Source organism: Plasmodium sp. gorilla clade G2 (genome assembly GCF_900097015.1).
Source record: "Plasmodium sp. gorilla clade G2 genome assembly, chromosome: 9".
Taxonomy (NCBI): Eukaryota; Apicomplexa; class Aconoidasida; order Haemosporida; family Plasmodiidae; genus Plasmodium; species Plasmodium adleri (nom. inval.).
The window spans coordinates 1,220,001-1,244,557 of record NC_041701.1 but is presented as its reverse complement, the minus strand read 5'-3'; the positions used below and the strand labels follow the sequence as shown (position 1 = coordinate 1,244,557).

The 24,557-nt window shown below is 18.8% G+C and overlaps 9 protein-coding genes across 9 annotated transcripts; 5 read left to right on the top strand and 4 right to left on the bottom strand.

The window, feature by feature from the left end:
* Positions 1-551: 551 nt before the first annotated feature.
* On the top strand, positions 552-1,534 carry PADL01_0933100 (conserved Plasmodium protein, unknown function; the record flags this gene model as incomplete). Its single annotated transcript, XM_028682022.1, has 4 exons — positions 552-584; positions 672-753; positions 857-903; positions 995-1,534. The coding sequence occupies 4 exons, from the start codon at positions 552-554 to the stop codon at positions 1,532-1,534; spliced, it is 702 nt and encodes a 233-aa protein (XP_028538341.1).
* Positions 1,535-1,705: 171 nt separating this feature from the next.
* Positions 1,706-3,865, bottom strand: PADL01_0933000 (delta tubulin, putative; the record flags this gene model as incomplete). The annotated part of the gene is made up of 1 exon (XM_028682021.1): positions 1,706-3,865. One exon carries the CDS (start codon positions 3,863-3,865, stop codon positions 1,706-1,708), a length of 2,160 nt encoding a protein of 719 aa, XP_028538340.1.
* An 827-nt stretch (positions 3,866-4,692) lies between these two features.
* On the top strand, positions 4,693-5,336 carry PADL01_0932900 (conserved Plasmodium protein, unknown function; the record flags this gene model as incomplete). Its single annotated transcript, XM_028682020.1, has 2 exons — positions 4,693-5,061; positions 5,151-5,336. The coding sequence occupies 2 exons, from the start codon at positions 4,693-4,695 to the stop codon at positions 5,334-5,336; spliced, it is 555 nt and encodes a 184-aa protein (XP_028538339.1).
* Positions 5,337-6,528: 1,192 nt separating this feature from the next.
* Positions 6,529-7,983, top strand: PADL01_0932800 (mitochondrial-processing peptidase subunit beta, putative; the record flags this gene model as incomplete). Its single annotated transcript, XM_028682019.1, has 1 exon — positions 6,529-7,983. The coding sequence occupies one exon, from the start codon at positions 6,529-6,531 to the stop codon at positions 7,981-7,983; it is 1,455 nt and encodes a 484-aa protein (XP_028538338.1).
* Positions 7,984-9,457: 1,474 nt separating this feature from the next.
* Positions 9,458-14,110, top strand: PADL01_0932700 (gamma-tubulin complex component, putative; the record flags this gene model as incomplete). Its single annotated transcript, XM_028682018.1, has 1 exon — positions 9,458-14,110. The coding sequence occupies one exon, from the start codon at positions 9,458-9,460 to the stop codon at positions 14,108-14,110; it is 4,653 nt and encodes a 1,550-aa protein (XP_028538337.1).
* A 410-nt stretch (positions 14,111-14,520) lies between these two features.
* On the bottom strand, positions 14,521-15,327 carry PADL01_0932600 (conserved Plasmodium protein, unknown function; the record flags this gene model as incomplete). Its single annotated transcript, XM_028682017.1, has 1 exon — positions 14,521-15,327. One exon carries the CDS (start codon positions 15,325-15,327, stop codon positions 14,521-14,523), a length of 807 nt encoding a protein of 268 aa, XP_028538336.1.
* Positions 15,328-15,885: 558 nt separating this feature from the next.
* PADL01_0932500 (conserved Plasmodium protein, unknown function) lies at positions 15,886-18,687 on the bottom strand (the record flags this gene model as incomplete). The annotated part of the gene is made up of 1 exon (XM_028682016.1): positions 15,886-18,687. One exon carries the CDS (start codon positions 18,685-18,687, stop codon positions 15,886-15,888), a length of 2,802 nt encoding a protein of 933 aa, XP_028538335.1.
* Positions 18,688-19,526: 839 nt separating this feature from the next.
* On the top strand, positions 19,527-21,085 carry PADL01_0932400 (calcyclin binding protein, putative; the record flags this gene model as incomplete). The annotated part of the gene is made up of 8 exons (XM_028682014.1): positions 19,527-19,603; positions 19,720-19,841; positions 19,951-20,027; positions 20,213-20,249; positions 20,381-20,469; positions 20,626-20,724; positions 20,832-20,897; positions 21,077-21,085. The coding sequence occupies 8 exons, from the start codon at positions 19,527-19,529 to the stop codon at positions 21,083-21,085; spliced, it is 576 nt and encodes a 191-aa protein (XP_028538334.1).
* Positions 21,086-21,275: 190 nt separating this feature from the next.
* PADL01_0932300 (conserved Plasmodium protein, unknown function) lies at positions 21,276-24,187 on the bottom strand (the record flags this gene model as incomplete). The annotated part of the gene is made up of 4 exons (XM_028682013.1): positions 21,276-22,620; positions 22,793-22,886; positions 22,975-23,058; positions 23,182-24,187. 4 exons carry the CDS (start codon positions 24,185-24,187, stop codon positions 21,276-21,278), a joined length of 2,529 nt encoding a protein of 842 aa, XP_028538333.1.
* Between the last annotated feature and the right edge of the window lie 370 nt (positions 24,188-24,557).

The window sequence follows — 24,557 nt, the reverse complement described above, 5'->3', positions numbered from 1 at the left end:
TTTTTTTGTTTTTAATAATATTATATTATAATATAATATATTTTATTATTAATATATTTTTTTTTTTTTTTATGACCGTAAAAGGTATACCTCCGCTTACATTCAAAGTTAATTTATTACCTTTTTTATATGTGCATATATTTTTTTGTATCTATATATAACATGAAAAGGATATTATATATATAAATAAATATATAATATATATATTTTTTATTTTTATTACCAATTAATATGTTTATTTGGAATTACAATTTATATTTTTTTGATTTCAATTTTATATTTATAAATAAAATTATAAATATATAAAAATATAAATATATATATATATTTATCCATGTCACTTATATATTTATATACCATGTCAATTATACTATAAAAATTTATTTTCTCACTTGAAAAAAAAAAAAAAAAAAAAAAAAAAAAATATCACAGTTCCTTCTGTAACACTAATGAATATATAATATTATATATATATGTAAAATTATAATTGTAATATTTGACTACTTTTAATTACAATTTTTTTTTTTTTTTTTTTTTTTTTTTAAAACATAATGGAAGAGAGTGACGAAGATGATAACATACAAGTGGGAAAAAAAAATAAAATAAAAAATATATATATATATATATATATATATATATATTATTAATATATGTATTTTTTTTTTTTTTAGGTTATTGTTTTTGGAAATTCGTCTGAAGCCAAGTTTGATGATTTTTATAGAGAAGAGGATATAAAAAAGGAAGAAATACAAGGTAATCATTTTTTTTAAAAAAAATATGAATGTTAAAATAATACATATATATATATATATATATATATATATAAATATATATATTTTTTATTTCCTCTTTATAGACAATACAAATGAGCCTATTGTTCCTAGTGCGTCAAATGAACAAGAAGTAAACATGAAAAAATAAATGAAGCAAAAAAGATGTTTTTATAATATATATATATAATATATATATATATATTTTATTTTTTTTTTTAAAGAAATCGCAAAAAGAAGATGTAGACCTTGAAAGCAAAGTACAGAACGCTACTAAAGAAAATAAAGTATTTATGAAATATGATTATACTCATGAGAAGCCTTGGTCTAATCATAGTGATAAAAGCATGTGGTTTAATTACAATTTTGATGAAAATAGTTTTAAAGAATGGGTACAAAAACATATTGACAGAAAACTAGAAAAACAACAGAATTATCAAATTGAAAATACAGACAATTATTTTTTTGAAGACAATATTAAAAGCAATATTATTAACACAACTTCTACAAATGAATATCCAATGCAAAATATTAAAACCTTTCCATCAAAAAATATGAATCCTATTAATACTAGCAAATTAATAGAACATAATGGTGTCCCTCATTATAACACTAACAAATTGGGAAACACAAAAATTAACCACAATAATAATAATAATAATAATAATAATATTAGAAGTGATAATAATCAGAATACTACAAATACAAATAATGACCTTAAACCATTTCAAAATTTAATAAATTTTTTTAAACAAAATAATTGATATATTATATATATATATATGAAGTAATTGAGGAAAAAAAAAAAAAAAAAAAAAAAAAACAATCTATCAAACATACAAACAAATATATTAATATATATATATATATGTTTATATTTGTGTGTGTTTAGTTTTGGTTTGATTTTTTTTTTTTTTTTTTTTTTTTTGTATTTATTATATCCATTCACAAGATAAACTCTCATATGAATTAACTATTTGTTCAGCATACATAAGTGAATTATATATTTGGTCATGTGTAACTCCATAATTATTATATTGATATATATATGCATTTGTCGAAAATAATAATTTTGCCTTTTGTAGTATATGTTTTAATGTTGGTATGGGAGTTAAACAATTAGATATCATAGATATACTATTATAATTGAATAGTTTATTTTCATCTATATAAATTTCTAGAGGAGTTAAAGATTTATTATTATATAAGACATGATTTTTGAATAGATTTAAATCAATATTTTCATTGATTTCTCCTCTCATTATCATTTTTGAATGTAATACTACATTATTATGTATATAATGATTATATTCATCTGTTTTATTATACTTATTTTTATGTTCATTTAAAATATTTATATTATCTTGATTATTTTGAGTTTTATTTGTTTTTTGTATATAAGAATAATTTTTTTTTTTTTTTTGGTTTTTTTTTATATATATAGAATTATAAGTTTTATCAACATATGAATTACTATTAGTTTCATTCATATATATAGGTATATAGAAATTTTTTTTTAAAAAAATATTTTTATTTTTTAAAATATTTCTTGAAGATAAACGATCAATATAATAATTATCTATATAAGATGATATATCATTTGTATTTTTTTTTATAACATTTGTAGAAATATTATTAGAATCAAGAATGGTTCCTTTTATTAACATCCTATGCATCCTTTTTATTAACATATTAAATGAGTTCTGTTCAAATATAATATTTTCTTTAAATACTTGTGGTAAATATCTTGTTGATAATAATTTATAATTTGGATGACAACATAAATCATATAAAATATAATTCATTATATTACAATAGTTTGAATTATTATTATAATTACTGTTTGATAAATTTATTGGGAACCCTATATTATAAGCTAAAAATAAACTAATATATTTATTTATTTCATCTAGATTTATATTTTCATCATTATTTATTTTTTTACACATTAATTCAAATTTATCATTTTCAATTAATATTAAACCATCTGAACAATCATATAAAGAAGATAAACATAATATAGTATTTAAACTTTGAACACTTATTTCTCCAAAGATATATGGTAATATACAAATATTAAATATATTTTTTTTAGGATATTCATCTTTTAATATGTATGATATATAAGAACTTAAACCACTACCACTACCACCAGCTAAACTATGAAATAATAATATGTTATCTATATTTTCTTTACTTTCATTCTTTTCAAACTCTTTATTTAAAATATTTATAAAATCTTCACAAATATTTTTGCCATGCACAGAAAAACCATAAGCCCAATTATTTCCAGATCCATTTAATCCACAAATAAAATTACTTTTATTATATTTCCATTCATTTGTAAAATAATATGAACCGCAAACATTTTTTTCAAATAAATTATTATTTCTATATAGTTTATTGTTATGTTTTTTTTCATTCATATATTCATATACAATACATGTATCTTCATTTTTTAAAATATCATTATTGTTATATAAAGAATTTTTATATAATTCTTTATAATTCTCTTCACCCTCACCATCCATCTTATATTCACCATAATTATCATCATTATGATTATTTTTATTATTATTATTATTATTATTCCTTTTAAATATTTTTAAGAAATTATTTTTTCTTTCATAATAATCATCTAATCCACAAACATATTGTAAACAACATTCATCAGTATCATCATATTTTTTTCTATCTACATTCTTCTCAATATTATATTGCACATCTTGTTTATATTTTCCTTTTTTTCCTCCTCTTCTTTTAATACAATCATTATCATTATTATTTAGAGATAAACATTTTTCAATGACCTTAGGTTCCATATCTATAAGTATACATCTAGCTATTAAATTATTTAAACACATAATGTTATTATTTTCATTCGGATATTTTCTATTCCCTTCATTTTCTTCATATTCAACAATAGGTAATAAATTCTGACCATACTTATATTCTTCATCGAAATACATTGTAGTTAATTTACTTTTAAAACATTCATCCTTTGAAAAACTTATATATTTATGAAGAATCTCAAAAAATTCGTGTCCTATCTGGTTACCGCATTGACCTATCTGGATCGTCAGTACTCCCATCATAAAAAATAAAATAAATAAAAAATAAAATAAATAATAATAAAATGATAATAAAATGATAAAATGATAAAATAATAAAAAGGACTGATACATATAAAATATTTATATATTAAAATATAATTTAACACACTGGAAATAAGATAAAAAAGGAATAAAAATATATACATAAATATATATATATATTAATATTCATTTTTGTCATCTTAAAATTTTTACTCGCATTTTTTCTTACCGTCTTTGTCTTCTCAAATCTGCTCTATACTTTTATTTTACTATCATATAAATGCATACATATGTATGTATATATATATATATATATATGTGTATATTTTTTTTTTTTTTTTTTTTTTTTTTTTTTCGGGGTTCCTTATTAGTCTCCCTCACTATGATACGTTACGCATTTCTCCATATTATAAAAAAAAAAAAAAAAAAAAAAAAAAAAAAAAAAAAAAAAAATACACATATATATATATATATATATATATATATATATATATATTTATTTATTTATATAATTCATGTGAGTATATACCTAAGTGTGAAATTTTTCACAATAAAAGAACAAAAAAAATTTTTATAAGATGAAAGTATAAATATATATATGACAAGCCAATGTTTAAAGGGGGAAATGGTAAATATATAAACCCAATAAAATGACCGAACAAAAGAACATGAAATAAACATAATAAATATGTGTGTGCATAAAAAATAAAAAATATATATATAAATATTTATATATTTATATATTTTTATATATATTCATTTATATGTTTATTTTTTAAGTTGTTCGATTTCTTTACTACTTGCTCTTTTGAAACTTGCCCATAAAAATGAACGATAATTTTTTTATAGCAACCTTTGAACACGTCAACGAACAAACTATCCCCTCCCCCTTAATTAAACATTCAAAAAAATGCCAAAAAAAGAACAAGAAAAGAAAAAATATTATAAAGAACACTTCTCAAGATATAATTGTAGAACAAAAAAATTACGATAAAGAAAATAATCAACATAAATATATATGTATGAATATTCATACATTCAACAGAAAATGCTATCATAAAAATATCAGACTATTAGACCATACACACTTGCAATTTACATTAGGAGAATCTCTAATGTATCTTCTTAATATATATTTACAAAATAAAATTATAACAAAAAATTTATATAACAGAATGCTGTATTCGTTTCAGCAGGTAGGATAAATATATATATATATATATATATATATAAATACTTATACACATATATACATATTTTTATTTATATGTATTCCCTTTTGTAGGCTATTATTGAAGTTATAAGTAAACTCAAAGAAGGCAAAGAATATAAGTGGAATATAAAAGGGAAACTAATAAACTCGAAAAAAGAAAATAATATACAAATAGTTTATATAGAAAATGCATTTCTGTCATTTAAATCTATAGTATTGCATGCTCCTTTGTTGAAAATTAAATCTATAGATATATAAAGTTCAAAAGAAAGAATAAAATTATAAAAAATTTTCATATGTTTATATATATACATGTTTCTACAAATGGTGGGATAATCACTTTTATGGTTTTTTTTTTTGTAAATATTATAACAATATATGTTGAATATTTTTAAAATGGATACTACGATAAAAAAGTAGAAAAACACAAAAAGGATAATATTAAATATATATATATATATATGTATATAATATAATATACCTTCCTGTTAATAATTTGTATGGTTTAACACAATATCAAAAATTTCACATATATATATATATATATATATATATTATATTTCATATATTAATTTTCTCTTTAAAGAAAAAAAAAAAAAAAAAACATAATATAATTATATTCCACTTTATATATATTGTTGTATTCATGAGAATATAAAAATAAATGCTTTCTTCATATATATAATAAATAATATATATGTGAATTTTTTTTTTTTTTTTTTTTTTACATTTTATACGCTTGACTTTTTTTTAACTGTAAAAATACATATAATAAAAAATATGACTATGATGAAATAATTTATTTTATTAATACTGTTTTTTTTTTTTTTTTTTTTTTTTTTTTTTTTTAATTTTTATATTATACTTTGAAAAGTTGCCATATGTATATGGATAATATATTATAATTAATCTTAAAAATAAAAAATATACATATAATATATATATATATATATATATATATATATATATAAGCCATATATACTTAAATTTTAGCTTTTTTTTTCTACTTTCATATATTGGAGCCCTCTTCATTTGAATTTTAAAAATATGCACAGCTGATAAAATATATTATTATTTTTATACTCTTTAAAGTTATATTTTTCAGAATTCTTAGGATTTATATGTTGAGGATGAAATGTGAAAATTATAAAAATAAAGGAGAAAAAAAAAAAAAAAAAAAAAAAGTTCATGTGATTAACATGGATGATATGTATTTCTTGATATATGAATAAATAAATAAATATATATATATATATATATATACATATTTGAATGTAATATTGGAATTTTTTTTTTTTTTTTTTTTTTTTCTTTTTTCTATTAAATAGGAAAAAATATATCAACATAAAATAATATATATATATATATATATATATATATATATATTATATTTATATTTATTTGTTAATTTTCATTTCAGTTATATGCTTGAATAAATGCACAATTAATCATGTGGAAGAGAAAATTTATAAATGTCGTGTCATGCATTAGTAAGAATAGGAGTAATTTTTTTGGATGGCGCTCAAATTATAGTACTTCGAGTTTACCTCAAGAAATACTAAATCAGCCTATAACAAGAGTAACTGAATTATCTAATAAATTAAAAGTAGCTACTGTGCATACAAATTGTGAAATTCCTACGATTGGGTTATGGATTAGTAGTGGTAGTAAATATGAGAATAGACAAAATAATGGTGTTGCTCATTTTTTAGAACATATGATATTTAAAGGTACTAAAAAAAGGAATCGAATTCAATTAGAAAAAGAAATTGAAAATATGGGAGCACATTTAAATGCTTATACAGCTAGAGAACAGACAGGATATTATTGTAAATGTTTTAAAAGTGATATTAAATGGTGTATAGAATTATTGAGTGATATACTTAGTAATAGTATTTTTGATGATAATTTAATAGAATTAGAAAAACATGTTATATTAAGAGAAATGGAAGAAGTAGAAAAATGTAAAGATGAAGTTATATTTGATAAATTACATATGACTGCTTTTAGAGACCATCCATTAGGATTTACTATTTTAGGACCAGAAGAAAATATAAAAAATATGAAAAGAAAAGATATTATAAATTATATAGAAAAAAATTATACATCAGATAGAATGGTTTTATGTGCAGTAGGTGATGTAAAACATGAAGAAATTGTTAAATTAGCTGAACAAAATTTTAATCATTTAAAAACACAAGAACAAAAAAATAATTCAATTTTAAATAATTTTCATGAAAAACCATTTTTTTGTGGTTCTGAAATTATTATTAGAGATGATGATTCAGGTCCAAATGCGCATGTTGCAGTAGCATTTGAAGGAGTTCCATGGAATTCTCCAGATTCTATAACATTTATGTTAATGCAATGTATTATTGGAACTTATAAAAAAAATGAAGAAGGGGTATTACCTGGAAAATTATCTGCTAATAGAACTGTTAATAATATTTGTAATAAAATGACAGTAGGATGTGCTGACTATTTTACATCTTTTAATACTTGTTATAATAATACTGGACTTTTTGGATTCTATGTTCAATGTGATGAAATAGCTGTAGAACATGCATTAGGAGAACTCATGTTTGGTGTTACCTCATTAAGTTATAGTATTACTGATGAAGAAGTGGAACTAGCCAAAATACATTTAAAAACACAACTTATTAGTATGTTTGAATCGTCTTCTACATTAGCAGAAGAAGTTTCAAGACAATTACTCGTATATGGAAGAAAAATTTCATTAGCTGAATTTATATTAAGATTAAATGAAATAGATACAGAAGAAGTTAAAAGAGTTGCATGGAAATATTTGCATGATAGGGATATAGCAGTAGCAGCTATTGGTGCTTTACATGGAATGCCTCAATACATTGATCTCAGACAAAAAACTTATTGGCTCAGATATTAAACGTTCCTCACACAAAAAAAATATATATATATATATATATGTTTGTGTGTATATATTTATTTAATGATATATAACTTTTAATTATATATGCATTTTTTATATTACAATTTTTGGTATATTAACTATATATATATATATATATATATATATATGTGCATAATTATTTATATTTTATATTTATATTTTATATATTATATTTTTTGCTGTTATTTGAACTTATAAAATGTTTAACGACAAATAATTACAATTATAAAAAATATTTATATATTGTTTTAAGTTTATTTCCCTACTCATTTGTAACTTTATTTCTAGTAACCTACACAATATTTTTTCAAGTTATGAATTTTTGTTGAATTCATATTTGAAAGATAGCTCACATAATCAACCCAAACAAAAAATTAAAAAATAAATAAATAAATAAATAAAAACAAAATAATGTAAACATTATATATAATATATATTTATACATTATAATATTTCTTAATCTTATTTTTTTCTTTTTTTTTTTTTGATATGCATATCCCTTCAAACAATAAAAATGATCTTGTAGGTGATTATTATTTAACGACATAATTTATATATTCATAAATTTCACTATTTTTGTGATAATATTAAGCCTTTAAGATTTATAATAATATATTTTCATATAAATTGTTTAATATATATAAATATATATATATATTTATTTATTTATATTTATGTGGATGCTTTATTTTTTTATATTTATAAATGAATAATTCATGCTATACACTAAAAAGTATCTGTACTTATATTAAAAGTAAAAATGTGTGTGCTTTTAAAAATAAAAAGTAATCACAAAAAAATACGCGCAATATATATAATAAATGCATATATAATATATATATATATATATATATATATATTTATGTGTAAATATTTTTCTCTCTTATTGAATATATATACTGATTCATACATAAAATATATTCACACATGTTCAGTTAAAAAAAAAAAAAAAAATTATTTATTTTTTTAATTTTATAATATAACATTGGAATAATTAAATTTCCAAAGACCAATTTAAAAAATAAAAAGTCAAAAAGGTTCATTTGCTTTTTCTTTTTTTTTTTTAAATAATGTAAAACTAAATATATATCAATAAGACCAACTTTGTAAATAATAAAAATTAAATAAATAAATAAAAAACATATATAAATATATATATATATATATATATATATATATATATATATATATTATACAATTTTATTTTTTAAATTTTATAAAAATAAAATATAACGAAATGCATAATATTGAAGTAATAAATTTATTTATTATCCTTTTTGTTAAAGTAATGATTACATCATAATTTTTTTATTTTTTTATTTTTTCATTTTATTATTTTATTTTTTTTTTATTATTTTATAATTCATCCATTTTATAAAACAAAGAAAAAAGTATTAATATATATATAATATGTATATTATATATATATCATATTAATAATGACAATAAGATGAATAATATAAATTTTAGTAATACGAGCAATACAAACGGGAATACTTATATTTACAAAGAGAATTATGGAAATAACAAATTAGGCATAAATGAAGAGTCAAGGAATTATTCAAAAGATTCTGATGAAATATATAATAATAATAATAATAATAATAATAATAATACCATAGATGAAATAAATAAGAGGAAAGAAAATATTAAATATATAAGTGAATTTGCCAAATATTTTTTTTTTATAGCAAAAAAAATTGCCGCTTTAAAAGATGGTCGCTATAATAATTTATGTGACGATGAAAAAAATCAGAAAGCCTTAGTTACACATTTAATATATAAATTAAATAATATATTATCTTCACTTTTAAATTTTAATGTTTTAGAATATAATGAAAATGAAAAAAATATAAAACAAGAAATTGAATATCTATGTTTAAAGAATAGTAGTATAACATTAAATAAAATACGATACATGTTAAAAAAACTAGACAACAATAATAAAAAATATAAATATGTTTTATATATATTATTAATGTTAAAAGAATATGATGATAAATACCCTCCTAGGATACCAGAAATGCCTAATAAAAATACAAATCATTTAAACATTCATCATAATAATAATTTTGGAACAAGTAAAAATATAAATGATAATAATAAACAAGTTCATAATATTACTTACAATGATAAGACATATGCAAATAATTTACACACTGAGGAAAATTCTTCTCTGAATATGACGAGAAACATAAATGAAAAAAATTATACGATAAAAGAACACACAACTAATATGTTTCATGTCCCAAAAAATACACATAACAATTATAATTTAAATAATCATAATATTAATGAAGATACAAATGATTTTCATAAAAATAATTATGGACATTATAATAATTCAGTACATAATTTTAATCAAATTAATCAAAATGAATACGAGGAAAATAAGAAACAATGTAAATTAATCAATAAAAATGATAATAATAATATAAATAATATAAATAATAATAATATAAATAATAGTATCATTCTTCATAAAAACAATTTAGTAAATAAAAGCTTATTTGCAAATATTATTTTAAATAATAAATTTCATAGTTTAGATGTCGAAGAAAATTTCCTTCTAAGAGATCTTATATATCCATTACAAGGCATAGACGGAGAATTCATCAAATATAATAAAAATGAAAAAATATTTTGTGTACCTAATAGAAAAGTTAGCTTAGGCATGCAACATTTAATACATAATATTGGTAGCGTAGGTATGCTATTCAAAAAAATAAAAACTTTTATAACATATTCAAATGTCAATCATAGAGGAAAAGTAAGCATTTACGAAGACACTGATAGTTTCTCTAGCGATGCTGATGATTATCATTATGATTATAATCAATGTGATAAAAATTCTCACTATGGTGATTTAATAAATGATCCAAATGGTCATAAGAATCAATATACAAACAATACATCAAATAATCTTCAGCAACTCAAATTTAAATTAAACAATGAAAATTATATCCAACATAATACAAATCATAACAAAGTAGAAGATAAATCGTTTTATGATGTACACAACGGAAGAAATGCTAATGATTTTTATATCAAGAAGAAAAATAATGTAGATGATATGAACACGCAAGGTAATGTAAATGATATTCACATGAACAGGCAAGGTAATATAAATGATATTCACATGAACAGGCAAGGTAATATAAATGATATTCACATGAACAAATACGATAATGTAGATAATATTCACATGAACAAACACGATAATGTAGATAATATTTACATGAACAAACATGATAATGTAGATAATATTTACATGAACACACACGATAATGTAAATGAAATTCACATGAACAGTCATGTAAAAAATGGAAAGCTACTAAATTATGAAAATAGAAAAAGTAAAAGTTCAAAACATCGAATAAGTAAATATAAGAAAGAAGTTTGTATGTTATCTAAAAAGGGAAGTTTAGTAATAGATGCATTATATCAGGTAATACGTGAATATATAAATGAGTATTACAAATTATTATCGTATATAGAGAGTGATATTAATGAGCATATACATAAAAACACGGTATATATAGGAATAAAGAAATTATATTTATTGTTACAAGAATCTTATAAGATATTAAGAGTGTTGGTAGGTGTGATAGATGAGTCCTTGCGAAATACTGGTTGTACTTTTTTATCGTATTTATATTCTAAATCACAAACATATGATTATGAGGAGCAAAAAATATATAAGAAGATTTTACAAAGATGTATAAAGCCAATAAATGAAATATTAAAGCATTGGATAGAATATGGAGAATTAAAAGATAAATATAATGAGACATTTATAGCAGCTAATAAGATTGTGAATTCAGAAGAAATATGGTTGAATAAATTTTATTTGAATGTGAATAAAATACCTTTATTTCTTAGTTTTAGTATAGCAAAAAAAATTTTGATGACAGGGAAAAGTGTGTATTTGCTTAATAGTATTATAAATAAAGATATGATGAATAATTATATGAATGGCAAATATATATATAATAATAATAATAATAGAAATAGATATATATCTTCCATGTCAAAAATAAAATCAATAATGTATAACAAAAAGGTTTTATTAAATCATGAAAAAGAAGATGAAGATGAAGAGGAAGAACAAAAAAATGATTATATTAAAAAGAAAGCTAATAAACAGGTTGATTATTTTAATGATATAAAAGTGAAAAGGGGTATTGATAAAAATGACGATATGAATGATTATAAAAATGATGACATGTATGAAGATGGTCAAAGAGGGGTAAAAAAAATAATAAAAAAAAAAAAAAAAATGGATAGAAATAATAATAATAATAATAATATGAATTATAATAATTATAATAATTATAATAATAATTATTATAAGAACGATTCGTTATATTATTCACGCCATAATAATAAAAATAAATATTCAGAATATAACGATAGATATATAGAAGATGAAGATTATGATGATGACAATATGATCGATGTATTTTCTATTAATGATATTAATATGTATATAGAAAATATAGATGATTATATTAATAAAGTATCTGAAAGTAAAAATAAGAATTTGATAAATGTATTATTAAATAATTATAATTTATATGAAACATTCCAAGCATTTCGTCATTTCCTTTTATTAGTTGATGGTGATTTATTTGAAACATTATTTGAGAATATGAAAAATGATTTATATATGAATGCAGAAGAATTAAAAAGACATTATCTTAATAGTAAATTAGATTTATGTATAAAATCTTCTTCATTATTTACTCAGGATTCAAATATAATAAATAAATTGACACTTGATAAATTTAATGTGAAAAGAGGAGATACTGGTTGGGATGTTTTAGTTTTTGATTTTTTAGTAGAGAAACCATTAGATATAATATTTACTAAGAAAATAAAAAATATATATAAAAGTATAAATATTTTATTAATCAAATTAAAAAAAATACAATGTGAATTATCTAATATGTGGTATTTATTTACACATTTATTTAAAATAATAAATATCATTTATTATAATTCTCTATTTAATTTTTGTAATACTATAAGAAATGAAATGTTCCATTTTATTCAAAATATATTATCTTATTTTTATTATGATGTTATAGATACTAATTGGCGTGCATTTCAAAAAAAAATTTTCTTATGTAATAATTTAGATCAATTAATCAAAGCACATTATAATTATATTACACAAATACAGTATGATTTATTCTTAGGAAATTATCATGACCTTATATTATCAGCAAGAAGGAAACACGATCGTAACAATCGTAGCAATCATAATAATTATAATAATTATAATTCTTATTATGTTGCAAATACAGATGAAGAAGAAGATAATTATTTATATAATGATTATTCTTCTTCTTATACAAATACACAAGATAATGAATACATAGATATGGAAGAATATTATATGAGTAATCATAATTTAAATATATATAAAAATTCAAAGGAGCAAAAAGAAAGGATAAGAAAACACCACCATCAAGATGGTAATGGTGGTGATGATAATGGTGGTGACAGCGAATATAAAGAAAGAGGAACAAATAAATATAATAAAAATAATAATGAAGATTATATACAACATAATATAGAAAATGAATCACATAAATGTTTAAATAAAATATTAGATATTATAACAAGATTTATAAATATTACAAGTTCATTAGTTTCTTTAATATGTGAGAATTATAATGAAATTAAAAAACTCATACAAGAAAGAAAAGATATAGATATGGAAGAGATAACAAATGAAAAAAATGATCAAAATAATATCAATGATGATCCATATCAAAATCATGATAATTATATTGATTATATTAATTATTATATTAATTATAAAATTATAGGAGAAAGTACAATTAAAGATATTAAAATGTTATTGAAATATTATAGAAATTATATTTATAAATTTATTTGTTTATTATTAGGTGAAAATAAATTCTTATATATGTATTCTAAAAATACAAACAGAGATAAAATATCATCTCTAAGATTATTAGCATCTAGATTAGATTTTAATCTATATTATGTAAGATTATCTAAAATGTCAGACAGGAAACCACATCCTACAAAGCTTAATATATCTAAACGTATTAAAATGATGAACATATGATTTATAAAAAAAATGTAGTCCTCATAAATATTATCAAGTGGATCATACAAATTTTTTTTTTAATTTTTTAATGTGTTTATGTGTTCATATAATTTATAACATGACAAAAAAAAAAAAAAAAAAAAAATACACATATAAATATATATATATATATATATATATATATATATGTGTTTGTGTGTGTTTATATGTATATGCATATGTGTGATATTTTTATCAAAACGTATAACTAACTTCAAATATGGTATCCCCCCCCACTTTCAATACATGAACAAATATATAAATATAAATATATACACATATATATATATATATATGTATATATTATTTTTACTTTTTTGTAATACATTTTGTAGCATCCATGTGCCCATAAAATTTTTTTATCTTTTAAAGGCTCACAAAAAAAAATGTTATAATTTTAAAAGTGACAATAATTTATTTTCCTCCTTAACATTTAAAGGGAACCCTTGATCATTTTTTTGTATGTTTATAGGTGTGATATTCGAAAGGTTTGTATTTTTTTTATCAAACACTGCTATATTTAAATTATTAAAATCATAAGGATATAATATATCTTGATATTTATTTTTAGATATAATATTATTTTTTGAAAAAGTATATCGAGGGAAATAATATGGTAACATATTTAGAAATGACCAACATTTGATTTTCTTTTCTTGTATATTTTTTGGTTTTATATAAACTTTTATATAATTATTAATTTTTTTAATTTTTTTAATCTCATGAAGCGAAATAATAATTTGTTTTAAAACATCTTTTCTTTTTATTAACATGAATGGATATAATAATAAAGTCTTGTTATGATAATCTAACACAGCCCTTAATATTAAAGAATTATAAAACGTATAATTCATAATAATATATAATATTAATACAAAACATATTATAAAACCATATACATTAGGTAATATATTAAACTCTATTAAACATATAGATATAGAAGATAATATTATACTACTTGTAAGTAACTTATTAATTCTTTTTCTGATATTTAAATTATTCTCATCTATATTAAATAAAACAATTTTTTTATTTGACATATTATATGTATTCGAAGTTTTCATCATATGTAAAAAATTATTATTTCGTTTTTCATTTACAAATAATATCTTATAACCTCTCTTGATACATTTTATAAAATAAAAACATTTTTTCTTAGAAAAAAACAGAGTGTTTGTTATTTTATTTCCAATCATTTTTTTTTTGTCACATCATAGGAATAATGTATGTTTTGAATTTTACACATATAAATAAATAAATAAATATATATATATATATATATATATATATATATATATGTATATGCTTTTATTGTTTTATTATCTCAAAGAGAAAAAAAATAAAAAATAAAAATAAATAAATAAAAATATATAATTTTTAAGAATGAATGTATAAAATGATTATATTATATATATTTATATATTTACTTATTTATTTATAATATGTGCTCTTTTTTTTTTTTTTTTTTTTTTTTTTTTTTCAATATTTTTTATGAATTTTCTTTTTGTGGGACCTTATATACACAAACATTTAATATTTAAAAATAGTACTCATAAAACCTTTTTAATTTTTGGTCTCAACAAATAAAATATATAAATATATATATATATGTGTGTGTTCAAAGTTTAAATAAAAAAAAATTAAAGCACTTTAAACATTTATTTATGTATATGTCCCCATATATATTTACACATTTATATATATATATATATATATTTTTTTTGGGTAGTTTTTTTATTTATAATTTGATAAGTTTAAAAATTATAGAAGATATAAAAAGTTATGAAAATTAAAAGAAATATAGTAGAAGTAGTTATATAGAAGATGTAATTTATATTATCAGTACCTCTTGGTATTGAATATATATAAGTGTTATTCACATAAAAATCTGTTGTATTATAATATAAATCATAATAAATAGGATAATTCATTTTTTCCATATAATTAACTTTTAAAACATTATGTAATATTTTATTTTTATTATAAACATTATATATATTGAATATATGATTATTTCCTTCTGTTATATTTGTATTGGGTATATAAATAAAATTATTGACAAGTTTAAGATCATAGATAGTATTATATGAATTATGATAGTAATCATTTTCTTGTTTATTTAAAAAGGATTCATTGCATATATGTTCAGTATGAAATTGTTTTTGTTCTTGAAAAAAAAAAGAAGGAAAAGATATTTCATTTAGATATAAATAAAAATCATATGTATATATACTTAACATATCATTATCATAATTTTTATGTATATAAACATTTTTTTTATCAGCATATATTTTTATATCTTCTTTATCCTTATCATTTATATTATTCCATATATTATTATTATTATTATTGATTATATTTTTATTTTTATTTTTATCATTTTGCTCACTACAATTTAAATAAATTTTCCCATCCGAAAATTCATATATATCATATTCTGAACATAACATATCCTTATCATATATATTATTATAATAATTATATTTATATATATTAACATTATTTATTTTTTTTTTTTTTAAACATGGAACTACATATCTATTTTGTAATAAGGTTTTATAATATATGTTAATATAATCATATGTATAAATTTTTATATCTTCTATTCTGTTGTTCCTATCACTATTGATAAGATATTTAATAATATTATTATTATTATATATAGTCTTATTATATAATGTGTTCATATTTTTTCCTTTAATATTATTATTATTATTATTATATAAAGTGTTAATATTTTCCCCTTGAGTTGTATTTATTTTATTTTTATCTTCAAATATTATGTCATATACATATGTTGTCATAAAATGAGAAGAATCTTCTTTATAATTTTCTATATTTAAAAAAGGACAATATATATTATTATTTATTTTTTTCTCTCTATCTATAAATATATTATTACCATATAAATCTCGAATAATCATTTTACATTTTAAAAAAGATGAATCCTTTTTCTTCATATTAATGTCTATTCTATCTATTATAATATTACTTTTGATATTTTTATTTAAACTATTATTTTTATATGATTCTTTTTTTTCTTTAATTTTCTTTATATTTTTAAACATATATATCTGTTCCCTTTCAATATTATTATTCTCATCACTTATATATTTTTTCTCACTATTGTCATAGGATGATATTTCTTGTCTGCTTAATATAAAACTCATCATATTTATATTTACATCCATATTCTTATCATCACCTTTATATAAAAAGTAATCATTTTCTCCATGCATCCCTATTTGAAATATCTCAACCACATTTAATAGGTTTTCTACTCTGTAATTAAAAAATAAAAATGTATTCACCGGTTTTTTCTTTTCTTCCTCTTCTTCATATAAACTTAAAAACAAATATGGAATAAAATACAAATTTTTTTCTATACCATAATTATATATATAATTTTTATGATGAATAATTTGCTTCTTATTTTTTAAATAAATATATATATTACTATTACTATTATTATTATGATTCATAAGAAATATATTATTTTTTTTATGGTAACAAACAAATTTATTGAAAAAATGAGATAACATATCCAAAATTTTGTAATTCTTTATATATATATTAAAAGATATATTAAATACATATTTATTATAATAATGGTTCTTAAATTTATATGTTTTATGTTCCTCATCTTTTGCTTTATCATTATATTTATATTTATTTTTTTCCATCCTTTTGTCTACAAACATGTTTATTACTACATCCTTTATAATTTTATTGTTCATAAAAAAAAGGAATAAATTATATGCCTTTTCATTTTTTTTTTTTAAAACATCAAGAAAAAAGTATTTTAAAAAATATGGAAAAGAAGCCTTTATCAAATCTATTTTGGCTATATGAATAAATGATAATATTGGACATTTATAACTTTTATATATCGAAGAAGAATTATCATATCTTTTCATATTATCATTCCATTTATTGAAAAAAACATCTTCATCTATCCAATTAAACAATATATATTTATGAGATAAACAATTTTTATTTATTACATAATGATTGTCTTTTAAATGTATAGATCTACAATTTTTATAAAGACTTTCTAACAAACTCGATTTTAAAAATAATGCTTTCTTATTCTTTTTTAAAAAGGATATATACAGATTAATATCATTCTGTATATTATTCTTTATATATTTATTTATTTCTTTTCTATATTCCTCTGTATTATATATTTTATATAAAAAATTATTTAACACATTTATTTTTTCTTCTTCAATTTTTTCTCTTGTATTTATATTATGCTTCATAAAAACAGATAAACCATTATAATGTTCATTTGAAGAAAATACATTTTTATTCACATTTTTGTATATAATAAAATATGGTATATGAAATATATCTCTACTTTTTTTTTTTTTTTTTCCTTCTAAATATTCCTCTTTATTTTTTTTGGAAATATTTATTATATCGTCGTAAATTAAAATACCTTCACATTCCACTTTTTTTAAATTTTCTCCTGCACATAATAAGAAGATATTATTTCCAATTATTATAAACAATAACCATAGATACAAACAAATAAAACAGATCACATCATACATATTGTCAGCATCTTTTATATTTGTAATTACATTGATTTTTATATAAATAAAATAATATATTCTTAATATATTATTAGTTCATTCATCTCAAAACATCATATTCTTATTATAATACCATATAATGATAAGGATCAAGTGCATCGACATAAAAAAGATGCATAAGCTACCTGTAAAAATAAGGATTTATCACTTTGTAATATATAAATAAATATAAATATATATATATATATATATATATATATATATATATATATATAAATTACAAATTATTTTCATTTATATGTCATACTCTATTATCTCAATATCTTATATCTTTAATATGCTTATGCGAGCAACACGTATAAAAATTACAAAATATATATAACACAAACAAATCACACACAAATATATATATATATAAATATATATTTATTTTAATACATATTATTATGTATATATTAAAATAATTAGAATTCCTTAATATATGCACACGTACATATATAAATATTATAAATATATATAATATATATAATATACATAATATATTTAATATATATAATATATTTTCTTATGAGCCTTTTATTTTTTATTTTATTTATTTTTTTTTTTAAATCCCAAATCTTCTACACATTCTAATAGTAATATGCTTCATTTTTAAAAAGTATTAATTTAAAATTGACAAAAATCAATTTATTTTGTTCATATTGTTATATATATATATATATATATATATATATATATATTTTATTTCATTTTATCATCATCTGGATTTATCAATCCTTCCAGAAAAAATATAGATATATTTATATATATATATATATATATATTTATATGTATCTATTTTTTTTTTTTATCACAACATGTTTAAAAAAGTTGAGTTAGATTTTATAAATAAATTAAAAAATGAGAAGAAAGTTGTTGATGAAAAAGTCATCAGGTTAGAATGAAAAATGAATCTTTATGATTGACCATATACCTTACATATAAACATATAAATATATATATTATTTATTATTTTATTTATTTATTTATTTATTTATTTTATGATTACAGATATGACTGGTCACAAACTCATAACAACTTATTTTTTACATTGTACAAAAAAGAGGTTGAAGAAAAAAATTTTTTTTACTACATAAAAAATGACTACATGTCCTTAATCATTTGTATTAACGGTATTGATGATTAAAATAATATATACATGTGTATATATTAATATATATATATATATGTATATATTTATATTTATATTTATGTGTTCATATTGTTTTCTTTATTTAAAAGATGATGAAATATATCATTTAGAAAAATATTTGTTTTCAAATATTATAACAGAACAAACAAAAATTAACTTAACACAGGTAAAAAAATAAATGCATTTAAATATATATATATATATATATATATATATATATATGTCCAAATTTTATAACTTACATGTTACACAATAAATATGTAGCTTCCTACAATATCGTGCAAATAACATATTTATATAGAATTATAAAAAAAAAAATAACATTCATTTATTTATTTTTGTTATATCCAGATGAAAATTGAAATAATCCTTGAAAAGGAAATAAAAGGTAAACAAATAAATATAAATATATAAATATATATATATATATATATATAATGATTTAATTTATATGTACAAATGCTAATTTAATTTAATTATTTTTTATTATTTTATTTATTTTTTTTTTTTTTTTTTTAGGGGTACCTTGGGACAATTTAACAAAAACGAACAATGATGAATGTGACGAAAAAAACAGTAAAGTTGTAAATCCGTTTGCTGGAAAAAGTGTAGAAGAGTGGAACGAAATAGCAAAGGCAAATAAATTAATAAATAAATATATACATATATATATATATATATATATATATACATATACATTTATATATTTTTTTTTTTTATTCATTTATATACATATATATTTGTATCTCTCTTTTGTCATATAGCTTATAAAGGAAGACAAAGACGAAAGTGTGGATTATTTTTTTAAAAAAATTTACAATGAAGGAGATGATGACACAAAGCGTGCCATGATTAAGTCTTTCGTAAATATAAATAAAAATATATATATATATATATTTAAATGATAATACGAAAAAATATATTTATACATATACTTTTTTTTTTTTTTTTATTTTTATTTTTATTTTAGCAAACATCAGGAGGTAAAGTTTTATCAACCAATTGGAAGGATGTTAAAAATAAACAATATGAACAAGTCAGGAAAAAAAAAAAAAAATAAAATAAAATAAAATAAATAAATAAATAAATAAATAAATAACATATATATATATATATATATATTTAATTTCTTTTACTCAATCATAATTATGTTATGTTATTTTTTATTTTTTTTTTTATTTTTTACTTGTCTTTATTTTTATCTTATTAATTTAGGATATATGACGGATTGGATATGTGCATACACATTTTTGAAAAAATTATGGTACCCTCAATTATTACACACTCTTCCCCTTTATAATTTATATATATATGTATATATCTTTATTTTCACCCTTCATTTTTTTTATTTTTTTATTTTTTTTTATTTTTTTATTTTTTTTAATTTTTATTATTTTTTTTTTTATTTTTTATGCTAATTAACACTACTCATGTGCCTTCCACTTTTAAAATGATCCATGTTCGTATTAACACACCTTTTATTCAACATATATTTTGATAGTCTCTTAAGATAGTTAGAGATTTCCTCAGTATGTCCTTTATCCTTGAGTATTATAGAAACCTCATCGTTCGTTTTGATATATATATATAAAAGTATTAACACTATTTGTATAACCAAAAGAAGACACACAAAATAAAAAATACAGTTAAACATGTTTTTCATATGTCCAAAAAATATAGATGAAGATATTATTACTATTTCTTTACTAAATTTATATTTCGAATTTTTATAATTGAAAGGATTATTCTCTTCAAATGTCTTAGGGACCTCTTCTATTAAAACGTCTTTAATTTCTGAAATGCTTTTATATTTTTTATGCACCTTACTTATGTCTTCTCTATCTTCTCCATAATATTTATCCTCTACATCATCTATATCATCACCATCTACATCATCACCATTTACATCATCACCATTTACATCGTCACCGTCCACATCATCACCTTCTACATCTTCACTGTTTACATCATAATCATAGTAATCATCATATTCTCCTTCACTTTCATCCGTTTCAATATTTTTACAAATATTACTTATATGCGTCTGTGTATCATTCTTTTCATTTATAACTTGTTCTTTCTTATTATCCCTATTGTGTGGAATAATATTTCGTCTATTATTTCTATCAACATTTTTTTCATGATATTTATTTCCTAATACAACTTGTAGATTAATTTTTTTTGTATATTCTTTAGGAAAAAAAGCTAGCTTTTCTGAGCTCACTTCTCTGTGTAGAACTTCCTTATCTTTGTATTCGTTCGTGTTGTTATTGTCTAAATTAAAATTATCTTTAGAATAATTATTACTATATTTACTATTATTATTACTATTATTATTACTATTATTATTATTATTATATTTTTTTTTATTATTATTATTCACTTGTCCTTTTTTATATTCATTTTTCTTTACATTGCTCTTAATATGTTCCTTGTTTTTCTTTTGGTTGTCGCAGAAAAAAGCCTTATACATTTGCTCAATTATTTCTGTGACGAGAAATTCATTTTCTAAGATTTTAAATCTGTTATATATGTCAACACGGAATGGAAGCTTCAGCATATCTTTTATATATCCAAAATGTTTATATGTATATCTTAAAGGGTTTGATTTAGACATTTCTATCATATGTTTATTTTTATGAGCATATCCTAAACTATGGAAGTTTAAAAATTCCTCTATCATCTTGGATATTTTATATTCCTTTAAATTTTTTTTTTCTTTATAAAAGTTTGGGCATATCCAAAAAAAGGTGCTCTTTCTTAAGAAAAAAAAAAAAAAAAAAAAATAAAAAAATAAAAAAAAAAAAATAATATAAAAAGTAAAACAATGAGAAAAGAAATGTGATGTAAAATATATATGTGAATATATATATATATATATGTATGTATTTATTTTTTTTTGTGATCACAAAACGTATATATATATCTTACCTATATTTTTTTTTGTAAGATGAACGACATAAATTTAAGCTTTTATCGTATAGGAAGGAGAACTTCCTCAGGCTTTCTTCATTAACCTCAATTTCTAGTAAATCAAAAAATGAGAAAAGATATATTATATATATATATATATATATATTATATATTTATTTATTTCTTCATTTTTGTGTTACTCTTTTGGAGGTTGTCATATAATTTAAAATAATCTAAGTTTAAAAAATAATCTTGAAGAAAGGGATAGAGATATTTTATTCTGTCTACAAAGGTTTAAAAAACGGAATTGTCATAAAATATAAAAAGAAAAATTATACATAAAAAAAAATATACATATATATATTATATATATATATATATATATTTATTTATATTTTAATTTTTACTACGAATGACAACCTTCTCCTTCATGTATGCATCATGATAAGAATACCGGCTTAATATATTTTTGTGTTTCTTTAGTATATCAAAATGATTTGTTTGTCTAATTGGTCCTGTATATTTTTTATAAATATGAATTTTTTTATTATATATTGTATCATCATTTATATTTATACAATAGGTCCTATCTATTTGCTTTACACATTTATTGATTTCATAAAAATTTAATATATCATCAATAGTTTCATCATTTATTATATTAAAAATAATTTCACATTGTGTACATGTTACTTTTTGTGTATTTAAAATTTTATAAATTTTTTTTTTTTTTAACATATTAATATCTTTTATATTATTATAATGATAATAATTTTGATATTCATAATATTTATGATTACTATCTTTTTTTGTTTCATTCTTCTTATTATTAGTTTTGTCATTGATTTGTTTGTTTTTTTTTTGTTGTTTTTTCTTTTTCCTTTCATTTTGCCTTCCATTTTTGTCTAATAATAATAACATGTTTTTATAAAATAAATAAATATTTTCTTTAGATATATTATTAATCTTTGTATTTTTTAAAAAATTATTTAGATGAGCATGTAAAATTAATGGGCAATCATCAAATGGTATTGTGCATTGTATATAATGTTTATTATTATAAAATAAAAGTATAAGAAGAAAAATATATATTATAATAAATACAAAAAACATATAAAATAATAAAGGGAAATTATATATAATCATATATTTTAACATTCTATTCTTTATATTCTTTAATTTCTTCTTTCTATCATTTGTATATTCAATAGAAACGTTTTTTCTTTTCTGATTTTTCTCACTACATATTTTATGTCCTTCATAGCAACTCCATTCTTTATAATATTTACAATATTTATATAAAAATATAATCACATTATTCTTATCTTCTTCTTTTTTATAGAGACACTTGTTATATCTCTTTATTATATAATTTTTTACTACTATATTATTGATAAGATATTTTTCATTCATCGTGTTAATAACATATATAAATATATATATATGAGACCATCGTGTGTATCATTATATTATCACTATATATATGCATTAATAAATTTTTTATCAAATAAAATAAAAACTATAACAATATATTAATTACATATTCATATATTAGACAAAGGGGGGGGGGAGACATGTATATATACGTGCACGTAACATTGAGAAGATGATACTTTATCGTGATTTATTCATATAAAATATAAACACACATATAAAATTATTACATATATATAATATATATTAAAAAATATATTTATGTATATTTTTTTTTTTTTTTTTTTTTTTTTTTTTATATGTGTGATAAAACCCTCGAATGAGAAGAAAAAAATAAATAATACATTTT